Source organism: Gopherus evgoodei, chromosome 7, assembly GCF_007399415.2.
Source record: "Gopherus evgoodei ecotype Sinaloan lineage chromosome 7, rGopEvg1_v1.p, whole genome shotgun sequence".
NCBI classification, from domain to species: Eukaryota; Metazoa; Chordata; order Testudines; family Testudinidae; genus Gopherus; species Gopherus evgoodei.
Window position 1 is genome coordinate 25,733,918 of NC_044328.1, and position 15,785 is coordinate 25,749,702.

The following is a 15,785-nucleotide window of genomic DNA, read 5'->3' on the forward strand; positions in this document are numbered from 1 at the left end:
TGTCCAGGGCCGGCTCCAGCCATTTCACCGCCCCAAGCACGGCGGCACGCCACGGGTGGCGCTCTGCCGCTCGCTGGTCCCGCGGCTCCGGTGGATCTCCTGCAGGCGTGCCTGCGGAGGGTCTGCTGGTCCCGCGGTTCCAGCGAAGCATCCGCAGGCACGCCTGCGGGAGGTCCACCGGAGCCGTCTGCTGCCCTCCCGGCGACCGGCAGAGTGCTCCCTGCGGTATGCCGCCCCAATCGCGCTTGGCGCACTGGGGCCTGGAGCCGGCCCTGTCTGTGTGTAATACAGACAGTACAAATATTGATAGTAAATATAAAGATCCTGATTGTTTGCTACTTCATCATTCCCAAGCAAGCCATAGTGTAATTTTTAATTTCTGCATCTTCTTCATTTTTTAATTCATTTTTTTATTTTGGTTTCTGCTTTCACCTTATTAAATGATAGAATGCTGCACTTCTGTAGTATTTCAAATCTTCAAAGCAATTTATAAGTATTAATCCTCACTCGCTCTGTATCATGGGTGACTATCTTCATATTTTTTTCAAGTAGTGAAATAAAGATACAGTGTGAATAAGTGACTTGCTCAAGGTCCCTTAGTGGCAGAGTTGATTAATTCTTGAGTCCAAATTGTCGCAATGCAGTAGCGTGAGGGAAACATATGCCAGATTAGAAATTCCATGGGATTGCTTGTAGAATATTCTGTTTGGGGGGACTAGGGTTAACCCTTTTGTGGAAGTGTGAAAGTTTTCGACCGAGAACCCTTTGAATGTTGGCAGTCCATTGGAGACCAAGGTAACTATATAGAAATGATATGCTGCTGAACTGTGTATATGGCCTTTAGTCTTCCCTTGATTGCATAGCAAATGTAGCTTCAGTGGACCCATAGTATGGAATCTACTGTTGGTGCCTGCTCACAGAAAAATTCCTCCCTGTCTGCGGAGATGGATTCCTCAGCTGAGTCAGAAGTGAGCGTCATGTGGAATTTTCATGGAGATTTAATAAGCCGATGCTCCTGTCCTACCAATCCAGTCCTTGTCTGGTCCATTCAGGAAGAAAGACAGGATGAAATGTGTGTGGTATAATTAAGTCACAGTGTTTAACTTCCTACATCTGAGTATAACAAACAGTAAATTGTACAGTTCATGTAATTATTCTTTCTTTATTCATTATCACCTATTCACTCTTTCCAAACTAGTCCTGGCCCGTTGCTGGGATACTGCTGTCCTCCCCTTTTTAAAGGGCAGGGATGGAAAAAAAGGAAGCTTTCTCTTCCTGGTGTACAAATATTAGGAGCCAGTTCCCCTGCTTTCTTAGAGAATGTCTTCCCTTAAATCCACTTCCAACCTGGTTTAGCAGGGAATCAAACCTTTATGGAGTGATATCTGCACTGCACACTTGCTACTTACTAAGTTGTGGCATCTTGACCTAACATCCTGACCTACCCTAATGAGTCTCTGAGCTACCATGGGGAAGGCCCAAAAAAAAATCCCACCCATCCTGCCTCTGCCAATCTGGTGATGAAGGAAAACTTTCTTCTCAGTGTCAAAAGGAAAAAGGCAACTAGTGCAATACTCACAGCAGATCATAAAAGACACAGTCCTTATTCTGATCCTGTGGATATGTGGCATGCGGAAGGATGCTGTTTGTGATGAGACAGAGTTCTGTCTGGAGGAGACAAGGTATAAATACCCCTTGTCCTCTTCCCTTATGCACCAGGTGATTCTGTGTCTCCACCTGAACTGGGCACTTTAGTTCTCCCTTGGCTTAGCTCAAATACAGTCTATTTTCTCCCCCCTGGTAACCCAAGGGTAATGGGTCCATTAAAAGAGCAATCACTCGTATTCTTTCAGCTGTCCCACCAAATTCAGTTATGGTGAGCATGTTCTCCTTGTGTATGAATCCCTTACTCTGGCAGTGCTTCTGCAGGATCTCTGGAGAGAAGGGTGAAAGATGTTCACAGAGGTGTCATGTTCTTTACATCCAGCCCTGCCTCCTGCCCTACAGGCTGAGATCTACAGGGTTTTTATTAATTCCACCACAGAGGTGAATGGGGCAGTTTGGCTTTGGTTCACTGCCCAGTGTTCACACTTTTTGAATATCTTGTTTCAAACCATAATTACTAGTTTGGTAATTGATTTTTCTCTTCCAGAAAATGTAGAGGGCTTTTTATTCTTTGCATAAAATTCTTAAATTTGGCTAGCTAGAGCAGTGCCTTTTCAGTGGTTTCCTTTGAAAGCCTGTTTAAGTGCCATCATGTCTATCAAGTTGAAATAGTCCTTAGAGTTGGAAAGAAAATGATTTCTTTAATACCATAGGATATTCTCCTACGTTCCTAGAAATACAGGCTACTCACTCTAAAAATTCTGAAGTTGCTATGTACAGTATTTTGTTTTTTTCTCAACAGTGTTTTTTGAGTGCCTTCTATATCCATACAATATCGGTTTATCAACATTTAGTAAAAATAAAACAATATAGTTTTGCTCATAGACTTGATTAGATTTATAAGTAGGAATACCCTAAACACTAAAACTTTCCTACAATCTTGCTTGTATTTGGTAGGATAGAAGCAACTTTTACTCAAAGATTTTGTCATCAGTGTAGCCAAATAGGTGTATTTAGGGGCTTGTAAGGATGGGTTTGGCAGCTTCTATCTGCATTCCGATCCATGACAAGTTAATTACGCCATTTATTCAGCAACTACTTGAAAGATCCATAGGAAACTATAGTAGATCCATAGGAAAGATCCATAGGAAACTTGTGTTACCATGACTACTTTATCTCCTGATAAATCTATAATTAACTTGTCACCACTGTTTAACGCTTAACATATATAGAGGATCAATTCATGGCATCACTAAAGAGAGAGTAGCCTGAAGGAGAAGCTTGTGCCCTTTGGAAAGGCTCTCGGGGTTTACTTAAAAGGCAAAATCAGGGAGGTGGGCAGTTCATTTTGGGAAAACTGCATAATGTGGAAAGACTGTTCCAAAGCAAGCTGGGATTTAACAGTGTTTTTTAAAGTGTAGATTTAGGTGACAGGATAAATTAACTTCAGTTGCAAGGAGGAGAAACCTAATAGTCTGGAAAGGTATATACAGCAAAAAGAACAACAGGTTTAGGAAATAGCTGGTAGTTTTTTGTTAATGTTGTCTTTTACTTAAGTGCACAGTTAAGAATGTGGTAGAGCTAAAACACTTTTAATCCTTAAAAGTTAAACCAATCTGTGACAGCCACTATACCCAGTCATGCTCCAGCTAAGCAATATGCTACTCCAGAGGCTGCTGATATAAAAGGTGACACTCTTGCCCACACATTGAATGTTGAAACTCTGTATAAACAGTCATGGTTGTTCTCGATTAGTGGCATAGTAGCTAAATCATGGCCTCTAGGGAGCAAAAATACAGTCTTTCTGCACCAGACTTAAAAGTAGTAAGCCACTCTGCCTGGGATCAATTGTTTTAAAAATAAGTTTGTTTTCTGCATAATTCTTTTCATTATTTTAGTTGTTAAATATGCAGGTTTTAGGAAAAAATGTTTAGAATAATGAGCTAAATCCTAGATATATTCAGCCTAATACTTTAAAAGATTTCCTGTGTTAGAAATATTTCCTGTTTGTAACACTAGTGTAGTCAGCAAGTATCCAACACAGCCTTCATTGCCCATTCCCAGAAGTCGAAGGGTGAAACTGAATGCACATTCTACCAATAGCATAAGTCGTAAAAGCAAGCACTTGTTAAATCTATTTGTTTTTATTATAGACATCGATCTGCCAGTCGCAATAATGCATTTATGGACATTTTTCTGCAAGCACAGCGCTGGTGGCAGTTTTTACTGACAAATTGAGTCATATGGACAATAGTTCAAAATACGCTTACTTTATTGACAGATTGTGCAATTCTCTAGTTCGCTGAGTGTTCATAAGATATCTGGGTTGGTGAAGAGAATGTAACTAATGGGAAAATGTAGGACAACAGTTCTAATTTTTGAATTGTTGAAATCTGTAAGGAAGTGACAGGACACAGCTACATTTCCTTGTTACTCTTGCAAACTTTTTAACTCTCTCTAGAAATTTTTCACTGAAGTCATGTCAAGAAAAGAAACCTGACCTGTCCTGGCATCATAAATTCAGTCTTCCAGGTCTGGAAACTCTTTCCTGCTGATGCATCAGATTGCTAATGGAGATAGTGCAGCCTTGTAGAACACCAGTACACCATCCACAAGGAAACTGGCATAGCTGTACAGAAACATATTTCAGCTTTGTGAAAGTCTAATAAAACAAACTTGCACCTAAAAACATGAACACCAAAAATGTTGCCTTAATCTTGTAATTTTACAGCAGAGAATTAAATTGATCACCACGTTTATTGCCCCAGAGTAGGCCATGATTTTGCAGGAGTCAAGTCATACAGATGTGCAAGTACAGGAAACTGAGTTATATCTTACGAAGATAGCATTAATATGCACTGACATATTTTCCCAAAATATTGTTCCTCCAGTAGTTTCTTGCAAAAAATATATTACTTGTGCGATGATCTGCTCCAGATTGCCGAAAAGTATACTCTAAAAAAGAACTCAAGTATGACCATAACTAGAAAGTATACATTTTTAAGCAGGGCTTTGGAGTTGTGCTCCGGCTCTGCTCCAGCTCCAGGCAAAAACCTGCAGCTCTACTGCTCTGGAGCTGCTCTGCGCTCCAGCTCCGGGCTTTGCTCCAAAGCCCTGTTTTTAAGGCTTTGAGTAATCATGGATGGTAAGTAATTGGGGGGTGGAGGATGCGGAGAGAAGTTTTTTAAAAAAAACAAAATGCACCATCATTTTGGTACTAATCCGTAATCCTTTTCAGGTCAACTTTCACTGCTTATTATCTATTTCATACCAGAATGCAGCATAAGAACTGACAGTGGTGTATTTTGGTGGCTAACAAGAGCATATGCCAAATATTTGTGCTTTAATACCCTAGACCAGGGGTCCCCAACGCAGTGCCTGTGGGCACCATGGTGCCTGCCGGGGCATCTAAGTTCGCCTGCGTACTGGTCGGAGGATGAGCATCTGCTGAAATGCCGCCAACAAGCTGTGTCATCCAGAGGCATCGCCACCAAAATGCCACCGATTTTCAGTGGTATTTCGGCGGTGACACCTCTGGATGACGCTACTTGTTGGCGGCATTTTGGTGGCGACGCCTATTGACGTTGCTGTTTGTCAGTGAAATTTCGGCGGATACTCGTTCGCTGCCACAGTCCTCTGTGGTTCGTTGTCTGGCATCCGCCAGACAAAAAAGGTTGGGGAGTGCTGCCCTACACACCATAGTTAGTTTAGCCTTTTACGATGCAATTTTCTATACCTATTCTCTGTTTAAATCTGGAATTGTTTAGCATTGTACAGTTAAACATATGCAGACATCATGCTTAATGAGTTATGGAAAAGAAGAGAAAATGTGTGTCGTGGTGGGGGTGGCTTACTGAGGGCTAGTGCTTTTTCCTTGGTCTGAGAGATCTTGGCTTGTTTAGCCTAACCAAAAGAAGGCTGAGGGAAGAAATGTTTGGTCTTTATAAATACATCAGAGGGATAAATACCCAGAGAGGAGTTATTTAAGTTAAGCACCAGTGTGAACACAAGAATAAATGGATATCAACTGGCCATCAATAAGTTTAGGCTTGAAATTAGGCAAAGGTTCTAACCATCAGAGAAGTGAAGTACTGGAAGAATATGGGGGACAAAAAACCCAATTGGTTTCAGTACTGATCTTGATAAGTTTATGGAGGGGATGGTATGACGAGACTGCCTACAATGGCATGTAGCTGATCTGCCACTGCTAGCAGCAGATATCGCCAATAGCCGGTGTTGCGACACTAGATGTGGAGGGCTCTGAGTTACTACAGAGAATTCTTCCCTGGGTGTCTGGCTGGTGGGTCTTGCCCATGTGCTCAGAGTCTAATTGATATTTGGAGTTTTCCCCAAAAACAGATTAGCAAAGACCCTGGGGCTTTTTCACCTTCCTCTGCAGCATGGAGTATGGGTCACTTGTAGTGTAAATGGTGGATTCTCTGTAACTGGAAGTGTTTCAATCACAATTTGACGACTTTAGTAACTCAGCTAGAGGTTAGGGGTCTATTGCAGGAGTGGGTGGGCAAAGGTCTGTGGCCTGCAATATGTAGGAGGTCAGACTAGATGATCATAATGGTCCTTTCTGGCCTTGAAGTCTGACTCGATAAAAAAAAAAATTGATTTTAATTTAACAAAGATATGGCTGTTTGAAACAAATATGCTCAGTGTTGAACATGGAATGCTGTTCTTTAATCTCTAAGGTACACTTTTTTAGGTTTAAGTGTACACACACATTCTATATAACGAAGTGCAGACTTGCAGAGTCTTTGAACCAACAAGTCCTATTTGTGAAGGCAAGTCCTATTTGTAAAGCTAAGTCCATGTAACCTGGAAGCCAGAAATGTATATTAGCCCCAGTTCTATTTTTTCCACTTAAAAAGAAAACAAAAACAAACAAAAGCTCTCAAGGAAACTTAAGTTTTAAAGAGTTTCAGGGATTTAGGCACCCAAATCCCATTGATTTTTCTCTTCTCTCTTATCTTGGTGCTTAGCTCTCTTGGGTCCCTTGAAAGTCCCGGCTTAAATGCACAACAAAAATCTTAAATTAACACAATATTCAAGCTGTATGGTTAGTATCACAAAGTCAGAGAATGTGAAATTGAGGTTCCAAGAACATTTAGCATTGACATGGTTATATTGTACATACATGCATACACTAAGCAATTGCCTTGGCATGCACTGATCTCTAAGCCTATGTGGAGATTGTGATGTCATTAGAATTTTGTATTGATATAGGAGTCTAGCTACATGTATCTGGCTGCAGGATTAGGGTCATGTTATGTTCTAGCTTTTACTCGTACTTTTCTGTTTAAATGTATAGTTTAATCATAAAAACATAGGGCTGGAAGGGACATTAAGAAGGGTCCTGTACTGAGGCATGAGCAAGTAAACCTAGACCCTCCCTCTCAGGTGTTTGTCCATTTAGTTCTTAAGAGCCTCTAATGATGGCGGTTCCACAACTGCCCTTGGAAGCCTATTCCAGAACTTAAATAACCTGAATTCAGCTGAATTTTTGGCTAAGGCAGCTCATTGGTTTAATGGTTTTGATTTTTGTCACTTTCCGGCTGAAATACTGGAAGCTAAATTGCAGTATTCAAAAGCCAGTTTTTAGTGCATTAAGGTCCGATCACATAAAGGAATTAAAGATTTTTATTAAAATAGCATGCATTAGCAAGATACAGCCCAGTTTGACTAAGGAATTAATAACTAAGATTTGTTTTGCTGGCTTCTAAATCATGCTAAGTACACACTGCCTATGCAAACTCTGTTCTCTTCAGCCAGCTCTTGTGAGTAAATAACATATACTAATGCTGCCTTGTAAATGATGGTGCTGAGTAATCAATTGCTATTATAATTATATTTAAATTGTCTGTGCCCTGGATCAATCAGTAAAATGCAAGCAATGAAATAATTATTTTCAGTAGTTAGCACATTGAAATGAAATGTACCTTTTCTGTTGTTATTAGTGGTATTATGTAGAGCCCAGCACAGGACTGTTGTTTTTTTTTTTTTTAATCCTGCTCTGCAGTACCCAGGCCTACCTTGTTTCTTGCATTTTTTTATCCTGCTTCCACCCACAAAAACCTTAAGATCCTGCAAGAGAGAGAGAGATTCCCCCATGCTACTAAAACCAAAACCAAAAAAGGGTTACTGTCGTATACATAAATGGAATTCAGATGCATTTTTACCACTAAAAGAATAAAATAAGTCTTGCTTAAACTATGTAAAAGAATACTTTAACTCGTGTTGTAATTGACTTAAAACTTTCTATTCCTCGCTTAAATTTAAGTATTAAAACCTTTATTTAAAAAAAAAAACCCTTGCTTTATATCACTGAAATTCTATTTATGATAAACTGATGAGAGATTTAGTGTTTTCCTGCTGAATATTGTAGTCTTTTTTTTTTATTTTGCCCACCCAATTCAACCCACAACAAAGTACATTTTACTCGCTCCTGCTATTATAGCAGTGGGTCCTGCAGGACCCCAATCCCACTGCAGGACTCTAGTGTTATGTACTGTTTCCTTGCTATTGAGTGAGCTCCTCTACACTGGCCATTTTTATAAGAAGGACACTTGATGTGTGTGTGTATCCTGTAGCCATCAGCTTGAATGCAGATTCTAGACATATGTGGTTGCACACAACAGGCTAAATCCTGCTTGCTTTACTCACATGAGTGGAATTACTTTATGTAAATAAAGCAATTTGGATTTGCCTGGTATAGATAAAAATGTTTATTTTTTTAATTTTAAAGTACACTCAATTTATTATTAAGCAACTTTATTTACTTTTAATTTCTTTTTAAACTTGACTGAAGTTACATGGCCGAATGTACAGCATCTAATACTGTAAATAAGCTACACAAATTGTATACATTTGTTAATTTGCCATCAGTGAGCTGGGGATTTGGTCTTTGGGTCTCTTCACCATTCCACTCATGATAGTTTCCACAATCTTTCTATTACGAAGTGCCTTCGTATTGAAAGTACTTGAGAAGTCTTAACTTGGATCACGCTAGCTTCAGAAGAGCTGTTACAGTACTCTGATCATCTTTGTACAATATGTGTAGACAATTGTGAATTTTCTTTCAGACAGGTCCACAGACTCTGATACCTGAGGAATTCTGGTCATGTTGATTCAAGAACGTGAAAAAATACTGTGGACCAGTTTGATTACATGTTAAAATTGCAGAAAGAAAAGAGGTTGATGTTGAGTCCTGTGTCTTGGAGTGGAAATGTCTACATCTCCGTTTTAGCTCTGGAAGACTAGGTGACTGGCGGGCTCTTCAGTAGGAGCAGATGAGCTTGCACTCAGAGTTAAGAAGCTTATATCTTCTTCCAAAAACACTTTCCAAGAATGTGTGGATCTTCCTCATTAAAGAAAAGTGTTACCACTTCGGGCCTGATCTTTTCAGAAGGGCTGAGCATCCACAACTCCAGTTGAAGGTGGCAGAGATGGGAGCACAGTACCTCCAAAATGAAAACTCAAACTACTTGGTGAAACTTAAACTAGTGATGTCTATTTACACTGTGAGGCTGTAACTGAAATATGTTCTTGAGTAGAACAGTTGCATAAAAATTTCATCCTGGAACCAACAGGGCTGAGTTATCAATCTCTGAAAATAAGACTTTATAATAGAAACACTCAGTCTTAAATAGAGTAGCAAGAGATTGCTGCTATAATTAGTGCAAATAAAACTGAGTCCCATGTTAGTGAATACACTTTGTTTTATGTTGTGTGTGCTATTAATATTTAAAATGTGGATTTGAATTCTTTTCAGCTACCTTTTTTTTTAGTGCAGCTATGCTTGTTGATAATTCCAGAGTGAGAGTCTCTAAGAATATGATTAACCCTGCAGGTCATCTTATAATGTAATTATTAATGATTGATTCTGTTTATCCTTGAAATCAATATAGGAAGCAAAATGGTTTGGCATATATTTGGGGTTGATTTCTTACATTCGGTAAACATGATCCTGTGACAAGACTAGTATTGGTTTATTACTTAGAACATGTTTGATGAATCTGAAGTGTGTGATTAGTTTTATATAATTATTGTGATATGTGGTGGTTTCTTACATGACTTTTATGTTAATATGGCCAATAGTGTTAACATCTCCTGCCACTAATAGTTAGGGTGGGGATGTGTAGTAATTGATCTTCCTGGGAGTGCTGTAATGTAAAAACAATTCAGGCTGTTTGAAGTATATTTTACAAGTGTGCATTGGGCCTTTGGGATGTTATATTGAAAAACCCAATTGTACAGTTACCATGGGAACCCAATTAGAATAGATTGCTTGAATTTTTTTCAGTCTTTCATCTTGACCAAAAATCTAATGTACTTTAAATGTTTTCATATGGAATTTATTCATATACTGACTTGATACAGTAGTTTTTTATTCCTGTACCAAAATCAGACAGCATTAAATTTTGTGGATCCTTGAGACTTCCTTTTAAGGAAAATCTACTACTAACATCTATATATGAGCAGATGAACTGAGAAAAATACCTTTTTATTATTCTAATAGCGCTTATCACAGTGCTTCTATTAAAATGATTTACAGACTTTGGCTTATTAAAAGTAAACCAAGAAAATTCTTACAATCTATTATTCGTATCCCAGATGATCAATGAAAGATGAGCCAAATTGTGATTGGTCCCTGAGATAGGAAGGCTTTGTAAGAACTCTTTCCTTCTGCACCCAAAGCAGCTACCAGTCATGGTTATAGGCTATATCCTCGTGGGCTTTCCTGTATCACTTTCTTCTGGAAACTGAGGAAACGGGCCCTTCTAGCCCTCACTGGCCAGCAGAGCTGGTTAGATGCAAAGAAGGAAGCATGCTGCTTTTTTTTTTTCTTTCTTTCTAAGGCTGTGGTCACACTATTGGTGCTGTAGACACTTCCTGAGTGATGGAAGGGATTTTTTCTTTGCTGTAGGACCTCCACCTGCCCAGGCAATGGTAACTAGGTTAATGGAAGTGTTCTTCTATCAACGTAGCTGCGTTTACACTAGGGATTAGATCAGGGTAGCTATAGTGCTCAGAGATGTGAGTGTAGACCAGGCCTAAGAAATTGTTCCTTCTTTTCACCGTACATGACCCGGCACCTGTGACAGGGTGTACCTACCCCGCAACAGGGAGGCTACTACACACGCTCAACATCCCCAGTCCGATGCCTTAGTCCAGTACTCTCGTTCTAACTGTTCCTTGTTTCCCCAATGAGAGGCCAGAGAAATAAGTTCCTGACTTTTCCATGCCTCTTGGTATTCAGGTGGTCCCTGAAGGGGAAATCAGTGGATATTTCTTTAGTACTGTTGAAATGTCATGCACGGAGCTGCACAGAATTTGGCAGCTATGTGCTTGAGTCCCTTTCTGAAGAATCCTTCCTTTGCCTTAGAAGCTAGATGCTTGCCCTGCTCTGCATGCTACTGCCAATGGGAGCCTCTTTAGTAGAGGAACATAGAACTAATGGCAGATAGTTTCTCTAAATTAGTAATGGTGGCAGGCATTATCGCTATACTGCACACTACCAGGATAACCTGGTTGCTCATCAGATCACCCCCACAAGGGTTTTTAGCATAATGAGATACACATACTTATGCTCTCTCTTGATGGTAAAATAAGCAACCTCCTTGTTTAATTGCAAAGACCTGCTGTAAAAAGTGAAGGCATTTGAAACTATTAATAAAGGTCATAATAACCCTTTATAATGGAAAGGCTAGGCAACCTAAATATAAAGTTTGCTTCCAGCTCCCCTCTCACTAATTGTTAAAACTTCTTTTATACAAAAGAATACATCACCTTGTTTTGTAGTCTATGGTTATGCATTGTGGTGTCTCAAATACTGCACAATGCTGTCATTGAATGTAATACCCACAATAAGAAAGCTGGGTCTGTGGGAGATGGTTTCTATTAAGGAGCAGTAAGATGAAAGGTAAAACAGATAAAGTACAGGAACTGGCCGTTTAGTGATGGCTTGATAATATGTCTTTAGAAGTTTTCAAGAGCGTGGAAGTGGGTTCTGGTTTTAACCTTATTTACCACTCTTTTCCACACACACATCTCACTTAACTTGCCACTGTGACTTCTAGCATCCAGCTGTGAAAGCAAAACTGTAGGTTGCTTTGGAACTGGGTTCCAACACCATTCCTTGATCTAGCAAGCAGAGAATGCACTCAATCTCAACTGGTTTGGCAAAGATACCTGATTTTGAAGCTGTGGCCTCTGCATGATTTACTAAAATATCCTTAAAACTATACTTAACCATGAGGCCAAGCAGAAGGAGACCTTGTGAGACATTGACCCCTCACTGACTGATGCAATCAATCATCTGACGACACCAAGACATCCTTGTCTGCCTGCTGTCTTTGCAGATTCTGCAGTTTTTAGGTGAACTGGAACATGAAAAGCCTGAAAGAAGATTTGAAATACCAGTGACAAAAAAACATTAGCAGATACAGACCTTAGCACAAGCAAGTCTTATAAGTCTCTGCTTTGACAGAAGCTAAGAGATTCTGCTTTTCCATAATGGATGCTGAATCACACCCTGCTGAACTATTTTAGACAGTGTATTGCTTTCTGAACACAAAGCCTTTATTAAAACCCAGAACCCAGTGTGTGTTGGTTTGAGGAACTGTCAGGTTGGCTTCCTGATGAAGTATTGTGGGTGATATTTGAATGTGAATGGAAGTTAAAGCTTTGGTCATGATCTCCAAAGCCTTTAATGGATTTGGCCCAAGATACCTACAATTTCTCGTCACTTTATTTGAAGGTGACCTCCCATAACAGCTATATTATTCTGGAACAATGGCACTTGCAATCACTTGAGTGAATCGGTGAAATGTTGAACTGGAAGAGACCTTGAGTAGTCATCAAATCCAGCCTCCTGCACTGAGGCAGGACCAAGTAAACCTAGACCATCTCTGACAGATTTTTGTCCAATCTGTTCTTAAAATCCTCCAATGATGGAGATTTCACAACCTCTTTTTGAACTTGACTACCATTATAATTAGGAGGTTTTTCCTAATACCTAACCTAAATCTCCTTTGCTGCAGATAAAGCCTATTACATCTTGTCTGTCGTATCTCCACTGGACATGGAAAACAGATTATTACAGTTCTTTATAGCAGCCCTTAACATATTTGAAAATTATCAGATCCCTTCTTCGTTTTCTTTTCCTCAGAAGTAAACATGCCCATTTTTTTTTAACTTTTCTTCATAGATCAGTTGCTAAACCTGTTGTCATTTTTGTTGCTCTCTTCTGAACTCTTCAGTTTGTTCACATCTGTTTTTAAAGTATGGCACCCATAATTGGACACAATTCTCTGGCAGAGGCCTCACCAATGTCAAGTAGAGCAGAGTGTTATTTCTCATTACTTACATACTCCTGTTAATACACCCCAGAATATTAGCCTTTTTTGCAACTGCATCACCCTCATTGGCTCATATTTAATTTTTGATCCACTGTAACTCCCAGATCCTTTTCAACAGCATTACCACTTAGCCATTCTCCATTTTCGTATTCGTAAGTGAAGTACTTTGCATTTGTCTTCATAGAATTTTTCTTGTTGAATTCAGATCAATTCTCCGATTTTGTCAAAGTTGTTTTGAATTCTAATTGTGGCCTTCAAAGTGCTTGCAACCTCTCTGAGGTGGTGACATCTGCAGATTTCATATGCAAGTTCTTCACTCCAGCATCCAAGTCATTAATGAAAACGTTGATAGTACTGGATCCAGGACAGATCCCTGCAGGACCCCAGTAAATGCACCCTCCCAGTTTGCCAGTGAATCCTTGATATATGGTCTTTCAGCCAGTTACGCACACACCTTATAGTAATTTCATCACTGTGATATTTTCCTAGTTTGCTTATGAGAATGTCATGTGGGACTTTGTCAAAAGCTTTACTAAAATCACGTCCACTGCTTCCCCTTATTGACTAGGCCAGTCACCCTGTCAAAGAAGGAAATTAGGCTAGTTTGACATTATTTGTTCTTAACAAATCCACGCTAGCTATTCCTTGTAACTGTATTATTCTCTCGGTGCTTATAATTTTTTAATTTTGTTCCAGTTCTTTCTAGGTATTGAAGTTTAAAAGGTAGATATTAGATTGGCTCTCCTCCAGTCCTCTGGAACCTCACCCATCCTTCATAAGATCTTGAAGATAATTGTTAACGGTTCTGAGGTTGATTCAGCTAGTTCCTTCAGTACTCTAGGATAAACTGAATCAGACTCTGCCTACTTGAATACATCTAATTTATCTAAATGTTCTTTAACCAGTTCTTTACATATTTTGGCTTGTGTTCCTTCCTCTTTGTTATTAATATTAATTTTATTGAGTATTTGGTCATCATTAGCCTTTTCAGTGAATACTGAAATAAAATAGGCCTTCAATACATCAGCCTTCTTGATGTCATCAGTTTTAGCTCTCCTTCCCCACTAAGTAGAGATCCTACACTTGCCTTCGTCTCTTTCTTGCTCCTAATGTATTTGAAGAAATGTTTCTTCTTGCCTTTTATGTTCTTTTGCCAGGTGTAACTCATTTTGTGCCTTAGTGTTTCTGATTTTGTCCCTACATACTTGTGCTGTTCTTTTGTACTCCTCCATAGCAATTTGTCCATGTTACCACTTTTTGTAGGATTCTTTTTTGATTTTCAGGTCATTAAAGTGCTCCTGATGGAACTATACTGAACCTTACTATTCTTCCTGTATTTTCTTTGTATAAGGATAGTTTGCATTTGTGCCTTTTAATATTGCCTCCCTGAGAAACTGCCCCCTCTCCTTAACTCCTTTTCCCCTTAGGGTTTTTTCCTATGGGAACTTACCTACTAGTTCTCTGAGTTTGTTAAAGTCTACTTTTTTTTGAAGTCCATTGTCCTTATTCTGCTGCTCTCACTCCTTCTTTTCCTTAGAATCATGAAATCATCATTTCATGATCACTTTCACCCAAATTGCCTCACACCTTCAGATTTGCTACTGAGTTTTCCCTATTGGTCAGAATCAAGCCTAAAATTGCTGTCTCTTCGGCTACTGTATCTACTTTGTGAAACAAAAAGTTTTGTCCCAGTACATGGGGAAAGGAGCTTTCCCAGTAGCTGTGGAATCAGAATGACTACAAGCCTTAGCTCCTTCAGAACAAAATGTAAAATCTGCATCTTCACTCTGGCTTTCTTGCAATATCATAAGAGAAGTGGCAGGGGCATGGATAAAGAGAATCAGAGATCCATCTAATTATGTATAATGCTCAGATTTTGAGGTGTTTAGATGTCAATATAAGTACTTTGCTGCTGCTTGAGCTGTTTCTTGCTAATCATATTTTGATGTGGGTTTCTGGCCTCCTGAGAGAGAGGCAGGTAAATCTAATTAATATAAGTGGACATGCTGCAATTCAAATTTTAATAAATATATGTAAAATTTTCTGTTAGGATTTTAACTGTTTCCTGAATAGATTTGGCCCATACACTTCTGTTTGTGAGCTGTCTGTTCAGCTCTAAGCTTCTTCAGTCAGAATGAATGCTTGTTGTCTAGCTTACCTGACATATTAAAGCAGCCCTTCATTCAGCCATGAGCAGCTGCTGTCTCTGCAACATTTTATTTCCCGATGGGAAGATAGGGAAGCAAGTGGATCTTACTAGAATGCAAAACAATGCTTTTCTCTGGATCAGTCAGCAAGAGAGCTGAAAGAAAGAACACCCTTTCCTTTCACTTGAGATCCAACACTTGACCTCTGTGAAGTTCCCACTTTATAGCAACCCAGCTTCAAGTGCCACATTTGAGTGCAGGGAGGGGAAAGAGTGCAAATTTTTTTTCCTTGCTGAGATGTATACATTTCTGTGGACTGAAAGAGTATCTTGTAAGGAGAGGTTCTGAGCAAGAATAGGCATGCTCTAGTTTAGTAGTAATTCTACACTAATGTAAGTGAAGTGACAATGTTTTTTAACACTTATTGTAAGTATAAATCAAAACTTAATTTAGGAGTTAATTTAAATGAAGTTTAGCTCAAGCACCATGAAAACAGGCAACAGTTCTGTTTGTCACCTTGCAGAGTGATGTATAGTTAACTAAAAGCATGTTAATGTTTGTATTTCTGCCATTTGTTACTTGTAAAATTTCTTCAAATTGATTCTCATTCTTTCAAATTCTGATTTTTTTTCTCTTTCAACTAGTTTGTCGCCTTGCAATTCTT

At 39.2% G+C, this 15,785-nt stretch overlaps 1 protein-coding gene across 4 annotated transcripts in view; it reads left to right on the top strand.

The window, feature by feature from the left end:
* MGMT (O-6-methylguanine-DNA methyltransferase) overlaps window positions 1-15,785 on the top strand; it is a 324,659-nt gene that overhangs the window by 2,881 nt on the left and 305,993 nt on the right. The window contains exon 1 of one of the 4 annotated variants that reach the window (XM_030568945.1): window positions 8,929-9,101. The exons of 1 other annotated variant lie outside the window; for it this stretch is intronic. In XM_030568945.1, coding sequence (XP_030424805.1) covers window positions 9,060-9,101 — 42 coding nt within the window. In that variant the 5' untranslated portion in view covers window positions 8,929-9,059. 2 more of the 4 variants (XM_030568948.1, XM_030568946.1) reach the window with 2 other exon arrangements.